The sequence below is a fragment of the Procambarus clarkii genome, chromosome 31, assembly GCF_040958095.1.
Source record: "Procambarus clarkii isolate CNS0578487 chromosome 31, FALCON_Pclarkii_2.0, whole genome shotgun sequence".
Taxonomy (NCBI): domain Eukaryota; kingdom Metazoa; phylum Arthropoda; class Malacostraca; order Decapoda; family Cambaridae; genus Procambarus; species Procambarus clarkii.
In genome coordinates this window covers 14,067,879-14,090,418 of record NC_091180.1, presented here as the reverse complement: position 1 = coordinate 14,090,418, position 22,540 = coordinate 14,067,879, and the positions used below count along the sequence as shown (strand labels likewise).

Here is a 22,540-nt window from a genome sequence, read left to right as displayed (position 1 = left end):
AAAGGAATATAGCAACATCCCAAAACAAAAAAATTACTGATAAAATCAATCTACATTAACGAGTATCGCAAAATAAAATATTATCCCAAATAAAGGAAATCAATATGAGTTCTTCAAGCACAAACTTACGGCAAGAGTGTGCGATATAAATGGAAATAATGGAGTGGTGGAGAAAGGTGGTATCCCGAGCGGGACTGCTCGCCATTGTTGTCACATCTCGCGTCTCCCGGAGCCTGTTTCATCTCGCGGCGGTGAGTATTATGGCAACGCTCCTCGCTCCTCCCTTCAAAACAAACATGTCAGCTTGGCAGGAGATGACGAGGGGTGCTGGAGGCTGTGAGGGAGGCCGAGGGTTGTGGGGCGCGGAGGTGAGGTGAGGGCTGGCTCGACCTTGGGGCAGATAATTCACTCCTTTGGGCCAGTGGTGGAGGGAAATGGTGGTAATGACAGTGGAGGAGGGGTATGGTGGCGGGCATGTCTGACTGGTTGTGAGTGGTGGCGGGCATGTCTGACTGGTTGTGAGTGGTGGCGGGCATGTCTGACTGGTTGTGGGTGGTGGCGGGCATATCTGACTGGTTGTGAGTGGTGGCGGGCATGTCTGACTGGTTGTGAGTGGTGGCGGGCATGTCTGACTGGTTGTGAGTGGTGGCGGGCATGTCTGACTGGTTGTGAGTGGTGGCGGGCATGTCTGACTGGTTGTTGGTGGTGGCGGGCATGTCTGACTGGTTGTGAGTGGTGGCGGGCATGTCTGACTGGTTGTGAGTGGTGGCGGGCATGTCTGACTGGTTGTGGGTGGTGGCGGGCATGTCTGACTGGTTGTTGTTGGTGGCGGGCATGTCTGACTGGTTGTTGTTGGTGGCGGGCATGTCTGACTGGTTGTGGGTGGTGGCGGGCATGTCTGACTGGTTGTGGGTGGTGGCGGGCATGTCTGACTGGTTGTGAGTGGTGGCGGGCATGTCTGACTGGTTGTGGGTGGTGGCGGGCATGTCTGACTGGTTGTTGGTGGTGGTGGGCATGTCTGACTGGTTGTGGGTGGTGGCGGGCATGTCTGACTGGTTGTGAGTGGTGGCGGGCATGTCTGACTGGTTGTGGGTGGTGGCGGGCATGTCTGACTGGTTGTTGGTGGTGGCGGGCATGTCTGACTGGTTGTTGTTGGTGGCGGGCATGTCTGACTGGTTGTGGGTGGTGGCGGGCATGTCTGACTGGTTGTGGGTGGTGGCGGGCATGTCTGACTGGTTGTGAGTGGTGGCGGGCATGTCTGACTGGTTGTGGGTGGTGGCGGGCATGTCTGACTGGTTGTGGGTGGTGGCGGGCATGTCTGACTGGTTGTGGGTGGTGGCGGGCATGTCTGACTGGTTGTGAGTGGTGGCGGGCATGTCTGACTGGTTGTTGTTGGTGGTGTGTATGCCAGACTGGTTGTGGGTGGTGGTGTCGGGCATGTCTGACTGGTTGTGGGTGGTGGTGTCGGGCATGTCTGACTGGTTGTGGGTGGTGGCGGGCTTGTCTGACTGGTTGTTGTTGGTGGCGGGCATGTCTGACTGGTTGTTGTTGGTGGTGGGCATGTCTGACTGGTTGTGGGTGGTGGTGGGCATGTCTGACTGGTTGTTGTTGGTGGTGTGTATGCCAGACTGGTTGTGGGTGGTGGTGGCGGGCATGTCTGACTGGTTGTTGTTGGTGGTGGGCATGTCTGACTGGTTGTGGGTGGTGGCGGGCATGTCTGACTGGTTGTTGTTGGTGGTGGGCATGTCTGACTGGTTGTGGGTGGTGGTGGGCATGTCAGCCTGGTTGTTGTTGGTGGGCATGCCTGACTAGTTGTGGGTGGTGGTGACAGCATGTCTGACTGGCTGTTAGTGGTTGTGGCTGACATGTCTGACTGGTTGTTGGTGGTGGTGGCAGACATGTCTGACTGCTTGTGGATGGTGGTGGCTTACATGTCTGACTGCTTGTGGGTGGTGGCAGCGGGCATGTCTGAGTGGTTATGGGTGGTGGTGGCGGGCATGTTAGGCTGGTTGTAAGTGGTGGTGGCTGGCATGTCAGGCTGGTTGTGAGTGGTGGTGGCAGGCAAGTCAGGTTGGTTGTGGGTGGTAGTGGCAGCCATGTCAGGCTGGTTGTTTGTGGTGGTGGTGGGCATGTCTTGACTGGTTGTGGGTGGTGGTGGCTGCGGGCATGTTTGACTGGTTGTGGGTGGTGGTGGTGGGCATGTCTTGACTAGTTGTGGGTGGTGGTGGACATGCCAGGCTGGTTGTGAGTGAGTGGTTCAATTTATGTACACACAAATGCAGAATAGAACCAGTGAAGAGCAGAGGTGCCATAGGCACAATCAGAGAACACTGTATAAACATCAGAGGTCTGCGGTTGTTCAACGTCCTCCCAGCAAGCATAAGAAATATTGCCGGAACAACCGTGGACATTTTCAAGAGGAAACTAGATTTATTCCTCCAAGGAGTGCCGGACCAACCGGGCTGTGGTGGGTATGTGGGCCTGCGGGCCGCTCCAAGCAACAGCCTAGTGGACCAAACTCTCACAAGTCAAGCCTGGCCTCGGGCCGGGCTTGGGGAGTAGAAGAACTCCCAGAACCCCATCAACCAGGTATCAACCAGGTACATTGTACATAAATGTACAATTTACATTTATTGTGTACATACATGGTGGTGGGACAGTTTCCTTAACTTGTATACCATGCAAGGTGATGGAGAAGATCGTGAGGAAAAGGCTCGTAGAGCATCTGGAGGGAAATAACTTTGTAACGCACCACCAACATGGGTTCAGAGATGGTAAATCGTGCCTCACAGGTTTAATAGAATTTTATGACCAGGCAACGAAAATTAGGCAGGAAAGAGAAGGGTGGGCCGACTGCATTTTCCTGGATTGCCAAAAAGCCTTTGACACAGTGCCCCATAAAAGGCTGTTAATAAAGTTGGAGCAACAGGCAGGAGTAAAAGGGAAGGTGCTACAGTGGATAAGGGAGTACTTAAGCAACAGGAAACAGCGAGTAACGGTGAGGGGGGAGACATCAGAGTGGCGAGATGTTACCAGCGGAGTCCCACAGGGCTCAGTACTTGGACCCATCCTGTTTCTAATATATGTGAACGATCTTCCAGAGGGTATAGACTCATTCCTCTCAATGTTTGCTGATGATGCAAAAATTATGAGAAGAATCAAGACGGATGAAGATAGACAGAGACTACAGGATGACCTGGATAAACTGGAGGAATGGTCTAGAAAATGGCTGCTAAAGTTCAACTCAGGAAAGTGTAAGGTGATGAAATTAGGCGAAGGGAGCAGGAGGCTGAACACAAGGTATCATCTGGGAGGGGAAATCCTGCAAGAGTCAAATAGAGAGAAGGATCTGGGGGTTGATATCACACCGAACCTGTCCCCAGAGGCCCACATCAAAAGAATATCATCAGCGGCATATGCTAGACTGGCCAACATAAGAACTGCCTTCAGAAACTTGTGTAAGGAATCTTTCAGAACCCTGTATACCACTTATGTAAGACCAATCCTGGAGTATGCAGCTCCAGCCTGGAGTCCATACCTAGTTAAATACAAGACAAAGTTAGAGAAGATTCAGCAGTATGCCACCAGGCTCGTCCCGGTGTAATGTCCGCTTTACCCTATCGTAATAACCGCGGCCTCTATTGTAATAACCCATTGTTCCCCAGTATTAATCCTGTTATCTTGTGATCTCTCATAATCGTACTATACGCTCTCTGTTGTAATTCTCCGTCTCTCTTCACTCAATACCCCATCTTAACACTGTTACAGTCCAGTATGACCCCTCACTGGACTGCCCCGTATGTAAGAGGAATATTAAATGAGGAAGATACCCCAAGGACAAGGGTTATTAGTTAAAAAAAAATAACAAAACACATTTTCACTGCCACCACCTTCCCGACCAACCTTTTCCTGAATGTGTCTATCACCGATCCCCCAGGAAGGCAAGGAATCAGTAACCATGGGACTCCGGGTAGTATGAATTTCAGTAATAAATTTTGGAAAATTAGTTTGTGTAATTTACATTACTAATTTAAATCCAAGGGCAACTTTAGTATCTATTAATTGTAGGAGAACCTGGGGGCTTCCAATACAACACCTAAAAATGACAAAGTAGCAAAATATATAAAAGGGGAGTTAAGTGAATACCACTGGACAAGCTATACAATTTATTTTATGAAACATGTAAAGTAAGACAATTTGAACACATAACCTATTCTATTCCCCTAGAGGCACAATGGATATTTATTGAGGGCACGAAACTCAAGTGCTACTATACCTTAAAATACCCGCACCACGGCCAAGATGTTGATGGCTGCCCTCCGCCCCTAGGATATGGTCTTGCAGCCCTGTTCCTAATACACTCCCAAGACACACTGATCAAATTTTGTTTTACCAACTTATTGCTGGGAAGGATTACTCCTCACACCATCTAATACAGCCCCAGGGCTCCACCCATTATTTTGGCAATGGCCAACCATTTAACACGTAGGCCTGAGGTCTGGCTCTCTAGGGCCAATAAGGACTTGGCCCTTATCTCAGGCCAATCACCTTCACTGATCTGCCGTGGAAAGCTACATGAATTCCTGAAGATTGAGTCAGCTCTCCCCAGCTATGAGAAGGGAAACAAGGCGCCTCTATGGAGCCCCAGTGCACCTGCGAGCAATGTTTACCAACTGATAAATTATGTTCACGCCTGTCTCCTCTAAGATAAAGGGTAGGGACATTTGACTCTGCCTCGTATGGGGAAGGGACCGGTGAGAGGGGAAGAGAGGGGATGGAGAGGGAAACATCTGAGTGGGGAAGTTGAGTGGGGGGAAGCCAACGGTATCCAAGACCACCCTCAGGTCAACCTCTTGACCCTGACAAATGGGCGACAGGGGGGGGGGAAGAAGGGGAGACGAATGATGGCCAAGGGGAGGGGAGAAGGAAGGAGGGGAGAGGGAGAAGGAAAGGAGGGGAGATGGTGAAGGAAAGGAGGGGAGAAGGGAGAACTAATGATCTGAGCCCCAGATCATTACACCGGAACTGAGAGGATTGAACTACAAGGAAAGGCTAAAGGAGCTGAACCTCACATTCCTGGAAAACAGAAGAGTAAGGGGAGACATGATAACCACCTACAAAATTCTCAGGGGAATTGACAGGGTGGACAAAGACAAACTCTTCAGCACGGGTGAGACACGAACAAGGGGACACAGGTGGAAACTTAGTACCCAGATGAGCCACAGAGACGTTAGAAAGAATTTTTTCAGTGTCAGAGTAGTTAATAAATGGAATGCACTAGGAAGTGATGTGGTGGAGTCTGACTCCATACACAGTTTCAACTGTAGATATGATAGAGCCCAGTAGGCTCAGGAATCTGTACACCAGTTGATTGACAATTGAGAGGCGAGACCAAAGAGCCAAAGCTCAACCCCCGCAAGCACAATTAGGTGAAAAAAAAAAAAAACAATTAGGTGAGTACATTGTGTGTGTGTGTGTGTGTACACAATTTATGTACACACAAAAAAACACCAGTATTGGACCTTTAATTATAACTGAAGGTACGTACACAGAAGACAACAAAGAAATTAGTGAAATTCTAAGAATCCAGTATGAAGTTATGTTTAGCACACCTATAAACAACATGAAAGTTGATGATCCAGACAGCTTCTTTATGAATGACATTCAAGCTACAGATAATATAATGAATATTAACACAAACTCTGAAGACTTTGAAAGAGAAATTGACAATATGCCCATGAACTCAGCTCCTGGGCCAGACTCGTGGAATTCAATATTCATTAAGAAATGTAAAGTACCGGTAGCACGAGCACTCAGCCTAATATGGAGAAAGAGCCTGGGTACAGGGCAGATACCAGCAGCACTTAAATCAGCAGATATAGCTCCGTTGCACAAGGGGGGGTAGTAAGGCCTTGGCAAAAAATTATAGACCAGTTGCACTAACATCTCACATAATAAAAGTTTTTGAAAGAGTGATTAGGAATCAACTTTCTAGTTTTACGGAAAATAATGAACTACACAACCCAGGATAACATGGATTTAGAGCGGGAAGATCCTGTCTGTCACAGTTACTCAACCACTATGACAAAATCACAGAAGCTCTGGAAGGAGAGCAAAATGCAGATGTAGTATATACAGACTTTGCAAAGGCATTCGACAAATGTGATCATGGGGTGATAGCACATAAAATGAAGTCAGTGGGAATAACTGGTAAAGTGGGACGCTGGATATTCAATTTCCTGTCGAACAGAACACAAAAGAGTAACAGTCAATCAAATAAAATCGAGCCCAAGTGCAGTTAAAAGCTTTGTACCTCAAGGTACAGTCCATGCACCACTGCTTTTCCTTATTCTCATATCAGATATAGACAAAAATACAAGTCACAGCTTCGTGTCATCCTTTGCAGATGACACGAAAATCAGCATGAAAATTACCTCTGCGAAAGACATTGAAAAACTACAAGCATATATCAACAAAGTTTTCGATTGGGCAGCAGAAAATAACATGATGTTTAACAGTGATAAATTCCAGGTACTCAGGTACGGCAAAAATGAGGATCTGAAACATAATACAGGGTACAAAACACAATCGGATCTGCCCATATTAGGAAAACAGCATGTCAAATAATTGGGAATAATGAAAATGATAGGATGGATTACGAGCACTTTCAAATCCAGGGATCCCATCACAATGGTTGTACTCTTCAAGTCATTTGTGTTGTCCCATCTTGAGTACTGCTCAGTACTCGTTTCCCCCTTCAGAGCAGGAGAGATTGCTGAAATAGAGGGAATACAGAGAACATATACGGCACGCATAGACGCGATAAAGGACCTAAATTATTGGAATCGTCTCAACGCTCTCCAAAGGTACTCGCTAGAAAGGAGACGAGAGAGATACCAAATAATATACATATGGAAAATACTGGAGGGACAGGTCCCAAATCTACACATTAAAATAACAACATACTGGAGTGAACGATATGGAAGAAAATGCAGAATAGAACCAGTGAAGAGCAGAGGTGCCATAGGCACAATCAGAGAACACTGTATAAACATTAGAGGTCCGCGGTTGTTCAACGTCCTCCCAGCAAGCATAAGAAATATTGCTAGAACAACCGTGGACATCTTCAAAAGGAAACTAGATTGTTTCCTCCAAGGAGTGCCGGACCAACCGGGCTGTGATGGGTATGTGGGCCTGCGGGCCGCTCTAAGCAACAGCCTAGTGGACCACCTTGAGGCTACCTTGAGGTGCTTCCGGGGCTTAGTGTCCCCGCGGCCCGGTCGTCGACCAGGCCTCCTGGTTGCTGGACTGATCAACCAGGCTGTTAGACGCGGCTGCTCGCAGCCTGACGTATGAGTCACAGCCTGGTTGATCAGGTATCCTTTGGAGGTGCTTATCCAGTTCTCTCTTGAACACTGTGAGGGGTTTGCCAGTTATGCCCCTTATGTGTAGTGGAAGCGTGTTGAACAGTCTCGGGCCTCTGATGTTGATAGAGTTCTCTCTCAGAGTACCTGTTGCACCTCTGCTTTTCAACGGGGGTATTCTGCACATCCTGCCATGTCTTCTGGTCTCATGTCTCATGGTCTCATGGTCTGGACCAAACTCACAATTCAAGCCTGGCCTCGGGCCGGGCTTGAGAAGTAGAAGAACTCCCCAGAACTCCCAGAATTCCCAAACAGGTAACATGATTAACAAAAGCACCTATATGTAGCTGCATTATATAATATGTAGACCTATGTTGTGTGTGTGTATGTTCCTGGCGCAGCTCAAAGGAAGTGTCTGGCAACCTACTCCTTTACCTGCTATTCTGGTTGGAAATGTTGAAAAAAATAATTCTGATACTGGCGATAAAGTCCAAATTGTGATCTAATGATCTATTCACACATGACATAGCACATTATTATAGCCATATATCAACCCATATATCAATCCTCCTGAAATAATAGTACAGTACTTACTTGTTCTTTCTACTAAATACCGAAGTTACTATATGTAGTGATGACCACCAGTAATCCACCAGTCCAGAAAAAATAAAGCTAAAACCAAACCTAAATATTCCTAGGCCTAGTATAGCATTTAAACTATGGATAATCTGAAGCCTATAATAGCATGTATTAGGCCTAGGACTGCTATGAAAGGTTAGGGTTGCTTCATGTTGTAGTTAACAAAGTTTCTGGGGTATCCAAATTTGTAACACACACACACACGTCAACTTTTTTGTGGTACGTCTCTACATATTGGTACCTTCAATCAAATAGTTGCTATAAGTACAGTACTTTCAATTTAGGATGGGCTGCCATATTTACTTCATTTGTGTAAAAACTTTTCAGTAATAACCAAAATTCACATATTATGATAACTGCATTACCCCAGAAATCAAGGTGAAATGATAACCTCACTGTAAGTGTTAGCGACTTATTATAAGGAATGACCACCCAAATGTCGATGTTTCCAGGTGATGCATAGCTAATGAGACGAGTAAAAGTCGAGAACTACTACTACTGCAGGAACACCTTGACAAAGTTCAGAATTGAACAGATAATTGCCTGCTGGAATTCAATCCAGGCAAGTAATAACTAATACACACCTTTTTAATAACAAAAGAACTTAAGTACAGAGATTTGTGACTAGAGGAGTACAGTACTGTACTAGAATTTACTAGAATTGAGAGGGGGCTTAGCTAGGACAGGATACTGAAAGGAATAGATAAGGTGGACACTGACTGTATGTACTTTCATAGGGAGCGATAGGACATTGTTAGGAGCTGGATATGCAATTGGGTCATACTGTTGTTCTGCATCAATATACAGTATTCTGTAGAGAGACTATCAATAAAGGAATGGGCTGCAAGATACTTCCTTTGAGCTGTGCCAGGAGCTTGTATACATGCAATGTGGGTGTACATATATGTATGCATGTATACAATACTCAATCACTGTTTTTTAAGGAAATTCTCATATGCAGTTTGGCTGGTCAGCAATACAGTACTGTACATTTGACAAAGTTGTTAATACCACTTCCATCCAAGAACTAGATATCACTTCCCTGTAGTCAGTGATCACTCAGCACCACTCGTATCACCACTTACCACTACCACTTGGAGTAACTTGTAGAAAGTTTCAAGAGTTCTCACCAAGGCCTAGCCTGGGGCTAGGTTTATCTTGTGATAATTTGAACTAAAATGCTGCTGCTTGGAGCGGCCCGAGGCCCACATACCCATTGCAGCTTGGATGGTCTGGCACTTTCTGTGGGTACATGTCTAATCGTTTCTTAAACACAGCCACTTTTGTTCTGGCAATATTTCTTGTATTTGTTGGGAGACTATTGAAGAGTCGTGGACCTTTTGACGTTCATACAGTGTTCCCTGATTGTGCTTATGTGATCTCTACTCTATACAGTACTGGGTCTATTTTTGTGTATTTCCTACCATATCTTTCACTCCAATATGTTGTTCTTTTCTTGTACATATTTGGAACCTGGCTTTGCAGTATTATCCATTCCAATAATACAGCCACTATTGCCAATATGTAAGCACCAAAGTAGATGTGTGTATGTCTGGTAACATACTGCATGTGTAAAGAAAGATGTGTGTGTTTATCACTCTGAATGTTCAGTAATATGTTGATTGTGATGTGTGTATATAAAAAGTATATATGAACATGTTGTACTGAACGGGGCAAGAATGGCTTAAGCTACCTCATCCTTTTGTGTGTATTTGTACCTCAAACTTATGTCAGTTTCAGTCACCAATACAACCACCAATATCAACACCACAACACTTCTAAATTTGTAATACAGTAGCCTAATGATTGTTCCCTCTGGAACTCATTGCACAACTTTGTTTCCTGAGGTTTGACACTCTTGGGGGATACTCCCTTGATCGACTATAATCACATTAGTCCTGTCTAGGTGCTGTGTACGTCTAGGAACTTTTATTATTCTTATTTTAAAAATTGGTACTGTACTTTCTATGTTTTTCCATAAGTTTACTATTAGTGGCATCTTTTTTTGCTAAAAAAACAAATATTTAGTCAACTCATTTATTCATAATTAATTAAGTTTTGAATTAGTTTTACTACCATTATATACTGTAAAAATAATGTAAGTGAATTTTTTCAACACTTGTTGTAGTACAGTATAGTTTTTGTACATGTATAATAAATGCAAATTATTTGTCTTATTAAAGTACTGTACTTAATTGGAAATTGCAGGTGTGAGTGATGTCAGAGAGTGAAGATGGAAGTATCTTGGGAGGCAGCGGACCTTTAGAAATGAATATTGTCAGTTTGCCCAAGATGGATGCAGCTCAGCTTGACCAACTTGGGCTTAACGAAGCAGCTGGGGCCCTCGGCACCAGCCTGACTTCCTTGGGTGCCGCTTCACAACACTATGTTCCTGTGTCTTCGGGCAGTACGCAGACACTCCTGGAGGGTGTTATCGCACAGGGATCCCGTGCACTGAGTAATGTTAGTCCAGCAGTGACCTTCACCACGGCAGGGAATAGTGCGCAAGATTCCTATGGCAGCCTAGAATATGTCACTCAGATGCCTCTGCAAGATGACCAGCAAGGAAAGTTTCAAGATACCCTTGTTGCTGTAAACAATGTTGCATTTGTGGAAATGAGTGATGCAGCCATGAAAGGAGCAACCTCATCAGCACCATTGGAACTATACTTTGACGTAATGAATCCAACCACCACTGCTGCTCCTACGACTTCCAGTGTCCACCATGTTCGGCATGAGCACCAGAATCCAAAAACCCAGCTGCTTGAAAGGGCGTATTCTGACATTTTGTTCCAGCAGCAAGAAGAGCAGCAGCAGCAACAAGCACAAGAACAAGAACAACCCAATCACATCATGTCAGATGTTTCAACAAATCTTGTTCAGCTAGATCATGATGGACTGCCACACGTCTTGCATGAATATAGAAAACCAAATAAGCTGGAGATTCAGAAAAGACAGTTACAGCAACACTTACAACAGCAGCAACAGCAACAAAGACAACTTCAACACCAGCAGCAGCATCAAGAACAGCAACAGCATCAACAAAGACAGTTGCAACTTCCACATAGGCTACAGCAGCAACCGAAGGCATTTCAATTTCAACAGCCACAGCAGCGACAAGTACAGCAGCAACAGCAAGTACATCAACAACAGCAAAAACATCAGCACCACCAGCAGCAGCAACAACAACAACAAACTCAGTTGCAACACCAGCAAAAACAGTTCTTGCAACAAATAACAAAAACACACGACCAGAATAATCAGGATGGCCAAGAACAGCAACAACAACAGATTGCTATTCAACACATGCCTCTTGTCTCCCGCAGCGGCCGGCCTATCCGGCGCCGGCCAGAGTATATGGAGTATGTAAGTCAAAACTTGAAAGAGGAAGAAATTCTACCACAGCTACCTGAGCAGCTAGTCAAAGTCGAGACTATGGTTATAAGTGCCGACTATGAGGAGGAGGACCCTATGGAAGAAGCATTGGAGGATGACGATCCAATGGATGAGGAGATAGACTCAAATGACGAAGACCCCGAGACTAGTGGTAACTATACCACTGATGGGAAGAAATCTCTGCCACACAAGAAAAGAATTCCCAAGAAACTAAAAACTACAAAGAAGCACGTGAAGTGTTACAAGTGTACGCAATGTGGCGATCAATTTACCAATCAGCAGCAGTTTGCTGCACATAAGCAGACACATACGCCACCTGCGCTCAAACCTAAGCCCTTCAAGTGTGAAATCTGTGCAAAGGCATTTGATAGTCAACTTAAATTTTTTGAACATTTAAAAGGTCACTATGAACCATACAAAAAACACAAGTGTGAAGTTTGCGGAGGTGAGTTTGAAAGTGCTGAAGCATTGCAGGAGCATTCGCTGGTCCATTCGAGGGAGCATTTTACATGTGAACTATGCAACAAAACATTCCGTAAAGAGAGCATGCTGGAAGTTCATTTAAAAGTTGCTCACATGGAGGAAACGGAAACAAATCCCATTGATAAACCTTACTCATGTGTTGCATGTCCCAAAAGTTACCGCACCCAGATGGCACTCGATTCCCATGTCCAATCCGAACATAGTGAAAATCCGCCGGAATTTAACTGTGAAGATTGCTATAGGGTCTTCAAATCCAAAACAAAGTTATTGACCCATAGGAAAACGGAACACAAAGAAGAACCGCAAAATAAAGGAGCGCCCAAAAAAAAGATAAAGATTGGGAAGGCTGTAAAAGGAGGCTACGCTTGTACCATGTGCCCGAGGGTGTTCACACACAAGAACTCTCTTGTCTATCACATTCGAGGACATACAGGTAAGAAATGGGATTGTTTGGAAGTCATTGTTTTCTTTAGTAACTCTCCTTATTCCCTTTTAGGGGTAAGTTTTCTGCTAAGAATGTGGAAGGAAAAGCGAATTATTCTAAATGCGTGTATATCAATGCATCAATAGGCTATACACTTGTGCATTATATATGAATAGTATATATATATTTACTTTCTCAATACTGCACATAAAAATACAGTGGAACTTCTATATTTGTCAGATTCAATATTCGTCTCGTTTTGGCAACAAAAAATGCTTCCATATTCGTCAGCATTTACCATATTAATCACCCCACCGCTCGGTACAAGATGATCATGCGGTCAGCTAGCCCACTCAATCAGCCCGTTGCAGTTGTAAAGCATAAGGCTTCATAGGTGTAGAGTATATATCTCCTACTAATTTCTCTTGGAAAATTTTTCTTTGTTTGCAATTCATTGCAGTTATCATTGTAAAATGAAGTGACCATGACCCCCAACAAAGCGTAGTGAAGAAAAACAACCAAAGGAAAGTTTGGAGAGACAGTTGAGTTGATAAAAAGAACTTATTGCCAAGTTTATTACAAATGGGAAAAAGTGTTTCCAACTTAACCTAGTTGAGTTGATAAAAAGAACTTATTGCCAAGTTTATTACAAATGGGAAAAAGTGTTTCCAACTTAACCTTTGAATTTAACGTGTCGAACTACCCTAGGCAGCATAATAAAAAATGAGGAGGGAATTAAAATGGATGATGTGGTGAAAGGTGTAAAAATTCTTGCCACTAGCAGATCACAAATATATAAAGATGTGGAAAATCTGTTATTGGTGTGAGTTACTGAAAAGCAAATGACTGGTGATAGTATTTCAGATTCTATCACACGTGGAAAAGCTAAATTTTCATTTATGTATTAATTTTGGGGGCTGGGAGATGATTAATTGAATTTCAGATATTTCTTATGGAAAAAATTATTTCCATGTTGGCCTACAGGCCTTGAGAAATGGATTAATGATGAATATAGAGGTTCTGCTGTATCATTGCCCATTTCTTATTAGGAAACTATGCACTTTATATGTCTGGTCAAGTTGTCTTTAGATTGTTAAGGGTGTAAGGGAGCATTTTTATATTGAACACATTGCTAGCTCATTACCCTTGCTCAGTATCACTGCTTTCTTGTGTCCTGACCATTGTGCATCTCTCAGGTGAGAGGCCTCATCAGTGTGAGCAATGTGGGAAAGCGTTTTATGCTGCAAGTGCGTTAAAGGTCCACCAGAGACTTCATAGTGGGGAAAAGCCTTACAAGTGTCAACTCTGTGAAAAATTCTTCAGACAGTGGGGCGATCTTAGATACCATACGACGTCAGTTCATTCTGATGACAGGTTGGTGTGATATTTTTGTTTTTTGCATGTGTTTTATGTAATTAAAGAGCATGAGCATTTTGCAGTTTAGAGTAGATTTCTCCATGTAAGAAATTGGATAAACATTACAAGTCGAGCTTGGTCTCATGCCGGGCTTGGGAGTAGAAGAACTCCCAGAACCCTCTCCAGGTATGTTTAGCTATTAAATTATGTTTGTTAACCCTGTTACACCAGGTAAACAGCTTTTTGGATTAGAAATTACAATTCACTGTTCAGCACTATGTAATGGGTAAAGGAAATAGATAGAAAAATATATAAAATGAATAGGAGCAGTAGTGGAAAAATTAGAGAGGACAAAGAAAAGGAGGAAGGGTGAGAGGGAGGGGGTAGAAACAGGTAGAAGAAAGACAGGATGAGATACTCAGTGAAAAGGAAAAGTTGAGAAAGAATGGGGGTTGAAATGAGAAAATTAGTAGGAGAGAAAGAGAAGAGGGTAGAAGAGCTGCCATCATCCATTTAAATATACTTTAGATAAGAATTGGAACTCATGTCTTGACCACAGTTATCACATTGATGATTACATGCAATAACATACATCTGTTAACCATAGAAATATAATACCCAAGCTGTTAGGATATTAGATTCACTGACATTTAAAACTTGGATATTGATATTTATTTTCTGATTTTTAGACATTTTGAATACTACTTTTCATACTCATCTCACCATTGATTAAATTCTCAGTAAGAGTAGAGTTACTAAACAGGATGTCAAGAAGTCAATATGGCTGATTGCCCTTGGAGTTTCACAAAACCTAACAAACACTTACCAGGTTCAATATAGGTTCAGATAGGATGAACTTCGTAGGCGACACTAACTTGTACAGTCTGAAGACTCGGCTCACACTGTCTTGCCTGGAGTCTCGGCTCATTTTGTGTCCACACAATCTTATCTCTAGTCCGAGGACTCTCAATGATTTCTCCTCTGCTTTCTGATTTCTTCTCGTCGTGACTGTTAAGATTCTGCCCACCAAGGTACCCAGACACCCGTCCGGTCTGAGACTGTGGCACACACGCTGATAATTCTCCGCAATCTCTTGGGTCTCAATGCTCTCGAGATTCTGCTCTGGCCATTACTGTCCACACCCTCTGTACTGTCATTGCTCTTGTTACTCTGTCAAGTACATTACTTGAGTTCAGATTTCAGGAGAATTGCAGGGGAAAGGGTCCCTATAGGTGGAGATATGTCTCAGTGTGGCACTGGGACCAACCCCCTACTGGCCTGTGACACTTGAATAACCCCGCTCATATGTCATCTTGCAAAGTTGACCTACTTTTGATAGAAAAAAATGACATTCTACAAGTATTTTATAAATATGTACAAGTATTTCCCCATTAATTCAAAATTAATTACTGTATTTTTCAATACAGTGTTGAAATTTTATCATTTTTATGAGGATGAACGCTGTGTTAGCCGCATTGACCCGAGTCTGAATGTGACATCACCCTTACACAGGCAGTATCAATGCGAGTATTGTGGGAAGGACTTCAAACGCAAGTACTGTTTGGTGGTGCACCGAAGAATCCACACGGGGGAGAAGAACTATAAGTGTGAGCATTGCAACAAGGCGTTCAGGGCGGCATCGTATCTTCAGAATCACAAGAGAATCCACACAGGTAGGCCGTTATTTGGAACACTAGACTTTCTTTAAATACACACAATCTTAACTTGAGAAAATATAATAGTGTCTTAAGCTTGCTTATCTGGACTGTATGGAAAGTTTTGCAAAACTCAAGGCAAGCAAGCTTGAATTTTGTGTAAGGTAATTGCAAGCTTTATTTTGCAATGAACTTGTCCAAATTGGAAGATTAGGTTTACAGGTATTTAGATTACTTGATTATTTATTTTCAAGTAATATGCAAATATTACTTGCATATTTTAAATGTTAAAACCAGCATTTTATGAGAAAGGGGATATAGTAGCAATATGTAGATAAGTTGAGCATGAACATCAAATAATGAAAATATGTAAGAAATATTATTAATAATTAATGTTTATTAGGCGAACGTCCACACGCATGCCCTGATTGCGGAAAGCCCTTCCGTGTTCGATCAGACATGAAGCGGCATCGTCAAACCCACATGCGGGAAGCGGGAATTACTGGGAGTGGGGTTGCGACACCTGCATCAAGTCACGTTAACCAAGGCGGTACTCAGACACCAGTTCCACCTATACCTGGACAGGTGAGTGCATGTTGTCAGCCCTCAAGCAGTATTTGTGGACCATTGTAGCTCTTATTATTTATCTTGGCTTTGCCCTCAATCTCCTCAGCTTTATTTCCTTTTTCACTTCATTTCATAGCACAGGAGAAAGCTGCAGAGTGCACCCCTCCCCCCACACACTCTTATGCTCAATTTAAATTGAGTGAATTTAATTGGCCGTCACCAAGTAAATTGGTGACGCCAATTTCTCACTGTCTATCCGGCTCTCGTCTGTTTAAACCCTGAATTCATAATCACTCCAAGAAAAATATTCCTCTTTACAGAAGAATTCCTCTTCGTGCAAAATACAAAGAATTTCAGGTTGAATCAGGGAGAGGTGGCTGCTTGTGCACATGCATCATTTTGGAGCTGGTAGAGGGTACGTTATCCATGGTAACCATCTTGAGAATGTTGCTCAGTAGGGACACTGAGGCCCACTAAAGTGTTGTTCCAGATGGTGGACGATTGCTTGAGTCCTCCAGGAGTGACTAGCATCCCATTAAATCGGCAGGACTTTTAAATATTAAGGAGAAGCGCAAATTGCCTCCACGCAATTGGATCATTTTAAGAGTTGATGAAACTGACATGATTCCCTTAAACATTAATAAAGTTGACATATTGTCACATACATATTTAAAAAAAACTGACATAAAGCCCCAAAACAAATTATTGAAGTTGACATGTTTGTATGTAGTACCTTGATAAAAAAAAAAAAACTTGGAAGATAAATGCAGAAGGATCTAAGTTTTATATTATATATATATATATTTTTTTCTTTTTCCAGATTGTACCTGGAACGATAACTCAAGTGACCCCCCAACCTCAGCTGATCTTATCTGATGAGGTGTCAGTACCTGGAAGCACAACTCATCCCATTAGGATAATGGTGTCCAGTATAAACGGACAACAGGTAGCTGCGGTTCACCCCCCACCAGCTCACAGACAATCTCAGGTGACACATGGGCTCAAAATTTGCTTGATTTTGGCTTAGACAGGAGCAGTGCTAGGCTCTTGGGGTGTATAAGAAATTTTGAATTTTTTTTTAAATTATTTTGTTATTTTTGGTCACATTGTAATATGCAGAGGTCTTGATAATGGTGAATCAGCATTACAGCTCACAAATGCACGTAAAGGTGGTGCAGTGGTACTTGAATACGCAATAATAGTTGGGGCCAGACCCATTTCAATGTACAGTATTAAAGTTTCTGTGTGATTAACCACTGTAATGCACCACATTTATTGTGACATTATGGCTGTGCTCCGAAAATCAAGTGTTCACAAATTTTATTAATTTTTCTGGGGGGAGCCCCGTCGGCTCCCCGGAGCTATCCAGGCTGATATGTATCTATTAGCTTTCTGGCATCAGTCAAAGTGCATAGAGTTCTTGCCTACCTGGGACCACGAGCCACAACCTGGCCCCCTCAGAGAGGCACGAGGAGCAATTGTCTATAGAAACTCCAGTGTGGTTGGGAGCATTCTATGTCTGCCATTGACCGGGTCTGGCACCCAGAAAGATAGGCGCTCTAAAACAAACCCCTATTCTGGTGAAAATATTGCTACCGAAGGCCAAACGAGTGAGCAGAACTCCCCAAACGAAAATTAGCAAACGAGCATAACATCATCATGTTCCAGGGTTCGGGTCTCCCAGGTCATCCGCAGAGTCATCGGTTTTGCCAGTTGTCTTGATTTTAAGTCCTGTCAAGGACTTAAAATAGGGTCCTGGCCGCACGATACCTTGTTAATGCTCTAGGACCTTCTCGGGCATATGTAGCCTTGGGTCGCAGGTTGCAGCCAGTTGTCTTGACTTCGAGTTGAGGTGCGAGTGGCAGCTGCCTTCAGGGTAAGTTCTTCTTTTTCTTTATCTTTGGTTAAGTAGCTCCAGGGAGCTGGAGGGGCTCTCCACAGAAAACCAGCATTGAATGTAATGAAACGCCATTTTCTGGGCGAGACCCGCAGGCTCCCCGGTAACCCTCCCTCCCGGTCGGTGTTTTTTTCGTGTTTTTGATATTCAGCCTCTGAACTGGGATTGGGTAGCTGGCGTGAAAAGTCTGGGACACCCCCCCCCCTTTATCCCCAACCCAGGGAAGGGGGAGTTGCGCAGACAGCGGCACAACAGCTGTGTTGATGTCATGCTTGTTTACTTGTTTTCTTTTTACTCTTTCACCTTTCGGTTAACAATATTTCACCAGCTGTAGTTTTCTTTGGGTTTCCAACCTTTCTGGGTGCCTGACCTGGTAGATGACAGATATAGACTGCTTTATAGACTATATCGTGTAGTTTATAGATATACAGTGGTACCTCGGAATGCGAGTGTCCCTGTATGCGAGGTTTTCGGAAGACGAGCAGTATTTATTCCAAAAATTTGTCTCGGAAGGCGAGGGTTACTTCGGGACGCGAGTTTGTTGATACGCGTACAGGCCGACCTAGCGCGTGGTGGTTCGGCGATCGTCGCCCCTCTGCCCCTCAGTTTACCATTGTCTCGCGCTCAGTGACTACCCCCACATCAATTCTTCTCGCGGATTTTCAGTGTTTTGTTGGATTTTTGGTGATTTGTCTATACAATTTGTTATTATATATCTCACCATGGGTCCCAAGAAAGCCAGTGGTAAGGATAAAGGCCAGAAAGCTCATGTGAGGATGACAATAGAGGAGATCATTCGGAAGCATGAGAATGGTACACGTGTTGTTGAACTTTGTAGGCAGTACAACAAAGCCACATCAACAATATGCACTATACTTAAGAAGAAAAATAAGATTATGGGTGCTAAAGTGGCAAAAGGAGTAAGAACATTAACGGCACAAAGACCACAAATACTTGAAGAAGTGGAAAAGTTGTTATTAATTTGGATACACGACAAGGAGTTGAGGGGTGATAGTGTTTCGGAGGCCATTATTTGTGAGAAAGCCAGGGTGTTGCACGAAGACCTTCTAAAGAAGACCCCTGCAACGAGTGATGCAGATAAGAAAGAGTTTAAGGCAAGCAGGGGCTGGTTTGACAAATTTAGAAAGAGAAGTGGTATCCATAGTGTTACAAGGCATGGGGAGGCAGCCAGCTCAGACAAACCAGCCGCTGGACGATTTATTGACGAATTTAAAGAGTTTGCAGAGGCTGAGGGATACCTACCGCAACAAGTGTTTAATTGTGACGAAACAGGACTGTTTTGGAAAAGAATGCCTAAGAGGACATACATTAACAAGGAGGAAAAATCCTTGCCTGGACACAAGCCTATAAAAGATAGGTTTACGCTTGTGCTGTGTGGAAATGCGAGTGGCGATTTGAAAATTAAACCCTTGCTAGTGTATCATTCTGAAAATCCAAGGGTTTTCAAACAGTATAATGTGCAGAAAACCCATTTGTGTGTGATGTGGAAGTCTAATAAAAAAGCATGGGTGACTAGGTTTATTTTTTCGGAGTGGGTGAATGAAGTGCTGTGCCCTGCCATAGAAAAATATCTGCAGGAGAAACAATTGCCACTCAAAGCCGTGCTTCTCCTTGACAATGCTCCTGCTCATCCTCCAGGCTTGGAAGATGATTTGTTGCCTAGATACAATAAATTCCTCACAGTTAAATTCCTTCCTCCTAACACCACTCCTCTAATTCAGCCTATGGACCAGAAAATCATAGCGAATTTTAAGAAACTGTATGAAAGGGCACTTTTCCGGAAATGTTTTGAAGTGACTGAAGCCACAAACCTCACCCTCAAAGAGTTCTGGAGAGAGCATTTTAACATTTGTAGTGCTTTAAAACTCGTTGACAAAGCCTGGCAAGAAGTGACTCAAAGAACCCTGATCTCTGGCTGGAGAAAATTGTGGCCTGAAGGTGTGAGAGAACTAGACTTTGAGGGGTTTGAGCCTATAAATGATGCGCCTATTGTTGAGGAAATTGTTAGTCTAGGCCAGCAAATGGGCTTGGAATTGGATGGTGATGATGTGGAGGAGCTGGTGGAAGAACACAACGAAGAACTGACCACCGAAGAACTCCTAGCCCTTCAACAGGAACAGCAAGCCAACGCAGCAGCGAATGATTCTGCAGTGGAGGAGGAGGTGGCAACAGCACCAGCGAATGTCCCTTCTGCAGTAATTAAGAAGGTGTGTCAGATGTGGGAAGAGATTCAAACAACTATTGAACAGACTCACCCAGAGAAAGCTGTAGTAGGCCGTTGTCTTAATCTTTTCAATGACAATGTGATGCCTTACTACAGAGACAGCTTGCGAAGAAGGGAAAAGCAAGCTTCCATGGACAGATTTGTGGTGAGGAAATCGAGCAGTGAGGAGCCTCAACCAGGACCTAGTGGCACTCAGGTAAAACGTCCCAGGGAGAGCACACCAGAAAGGTCCTCACTGCCTGATGTGATTATGGAAGGGGACTCCCCTTCCAAACAGTAACTCCTCTCCTCCTCCCCCCTCCTCACCATCTTCCATACGCCTACAGCACTCGACAGCAAGGTAAGTAATAACTGGAACATAGTTTTGTAGGTTTATTTAGATGAATTAGGTAAATTAGGTATAAAAATTTAGTTTGATGTGGGGTTTTTGGGGTAGTCAGGAACGGATTAATTCATTTCCCTTTATTTCTTATGGGGAAATTAACTTCGGAATGCGAGTTTTCGGAATGCGAGGCGTCTCCAGGAACGGATTAAACTCGTATTCTGAGGTATGCCTGTAGAATACACGGGGGTGTCTATAGGCCATTGCTCCTCGTGCTTCTCCGAGGGGGGCCAGGTTCTGGCGCTGGTCCCTGGTAGGCCTAGAACTCCATCGATTGACTGTTGCCACAGTCTAATACATTCACATCAGCCTGGTATAGCTCCGGGGAGCCTCTGGGTCTCACCCAGAAAACGGCATTTAATTACATTCAACGCTGGTATTTTGGGGGTTTGGAATGGATTAATTCAGTTTACATTATTTCTTATGGGAAAATTCGTTTTGGTTTATGATTTTTTGGTGTTCAACATGTCTCTCGGAACGGATTAGAATCGTAAATGAAGGTACCACTGTATATATTTCTATAAGAAAACAATATTTGAAATTTTGGTTTTCTAATTATTTAGCTAGGTGTAACAGGCAGGCAGTGCCAAAAATCATCGTGGGAGTTGGAATATATGTAAGGATTTCTTGAATTCTGGCGACCTTTTCTCTCTTTTGCGACCGATAAAGCTTTATCCTGACAAATTTATTCATTAGAATGGTGTCAATAATAATGATTTTATTTGCAGCATGTAACGGTTCCGGTATCGGGGAGCATAGCGACAATAACTACTGGCCCCGTATCTCCTGGTGGCACGACAACCACTCTGAGTCCCGAGGTTATTATTATGGATGATAACACCCATCAACCCATCAATCTAAATATCATTCCTCGCATGATGACGCAAGAACAGGTGGCGTCCTCGCCCCATGGAAGCCATGCTACCTTGGTCACGACTGATGAAGAGGTAGGTGTTCTAAAAAAAAAAAAAATTGATCAGGATATATACATGAGTTTAGGTGGATATAAATAAGAATACCTTGCATTGGCCAATGTGCCTTCTGCTGTGTCTTTTTATGTCTTGATTTTATTCGGATTGGGGCAGTGGCATCCAAAAATAATCGTGTTGCTAGTGGGCGTTGGAAGTTGTTAATGGCTGGTTCTAATGATTTATTTCAGATTATTTGAGGGTTGATAGTTAAGAGAGCATATTTGAAGGAATCTAATGATAAGAAAGGAGAGAACTTTGGGAAGATGGATATGCTAAGCTGAGAGTGAGTGAACAATATATGGAATGTGGTAATGGGCTAAGAACAAAATAAGGAATGTGTAAAGGGACAAGGACAAAATAAGGAATGTGGTAAAGGGACAAGGACAAAATAAGGAATGTGGTAAAGGGACAAGGACAAAATAAGGAATGTGGTAAAGGGACAAGGACAAAATAAGGAATGTGGTAAAAGGACAAGGACAAAATAAGGAATGTAGTAAAGGGACAAGGACAAAATACGGAATATGGTAAAGGGACAAATACTCCAAATTGGCCTCGGTTCCTTGCCATTTGGAGCTGGATGCTTTGAGCGGCACTCTTGCTTGTTCTAGGAGCTTGACTCTTTGTGCTGTTCACGTCTAGTGAGTGTCCAACGTCCTCACGGATGGTCTTTCCCATTTCCACATCATGGCCCATCAATGCTGTCACCTTCCTGTGGATTTGTGAGACTGAGGGGTGTTTGGAGGTGGACCTCTTTGCGTCGGCATGGAATGTGTGCCTTCCTTTGTACATGGCTCTGTTGTAACGGATCAGAAAATTAAAAGAAAAAGGACGAAGAACAAAAAGGGTGAGGGAGGTAGAGAGAAGTAAGGAAGTAGTGAGGAAGACTGGTCAGAGGAAAGGGAAAGTGTAGAATGAGAGTCAGAGAATGAGATCAAGGAGAAGTAGAAAATAGTAGAGTCGTAGAAAGTTAGGAAGTGGCTGCCACCATCCATTCAAGTTAATTATATATAAGGCAAGGAATGGAACTTGTCTGTACAACAGTATTATCTGATGTTATCATGTAACATCTCTAAGCATGGAAATCATGTAGACAAATATCTTTAAGACAACATTTCAGACTCCTCTCCACTCTTGGCTTTCCTTATACAAGATCTAGGGATC

The 22,540-nt window shown here is 43.5% G+C and overlaps 2 protein-coding genes across 3 annotated transcripts in view; one reads left to right on the top strand and one right to left on the bottom strand.

The window, feature by feature from the left end:
* Window positions 1-171: 171 nt before the first annotated feature.
* The window catches only part of LOC123758676 (uncharacterized), a 34,889-nt gene continuing 12,520 nt past the window's right edge, over window positions 172-22,540 (top strand). For both annotated transcript variants that reach the window (XR_006772919.2, XM_045743212.2), the window contains exons 1-7: window positions 172-251; window positions 10,212-12,315; window positions 13,503-13,680; window positions 15,175-15,335; window positions 15,721-15,902; window positions 16,705-16,872; window positions 21,137-21,355. Coding sequence is in view for 1 of the 2 variants with exons in the window: in XM_045743212.2 (XP_045599168.1) it covers window positions 10,221-12,315; window positions 13,503-13,680; window positions 15,175-15,335; window positions 15,721-15,902; window positions 16,705-16,872; window positions 21,137-21,355 (3,003 nt within the window). In the remaining variant the exon portion in view is untranslated. The remainder of the gene's footprint in view (window positions 252-10,211; window positions 12,316-13,502; window positions 13,681-15,174; window positions 15,336-15,720; window positions 15,903-16,704; window positions 16,873-21,136; window positions 21,356-22,540) is intronic.
* Window positions 300-1,802, bottom strand: LOC138370182 (clumping factor A-like). The gene has a single exon (XM_069334171.1). It carries the CDS (start codon window positions 1,800-1,802, stop codon window positions 300-302), a length of 1,503 nt encoding a protein of 500 aa, XP_069190272.1.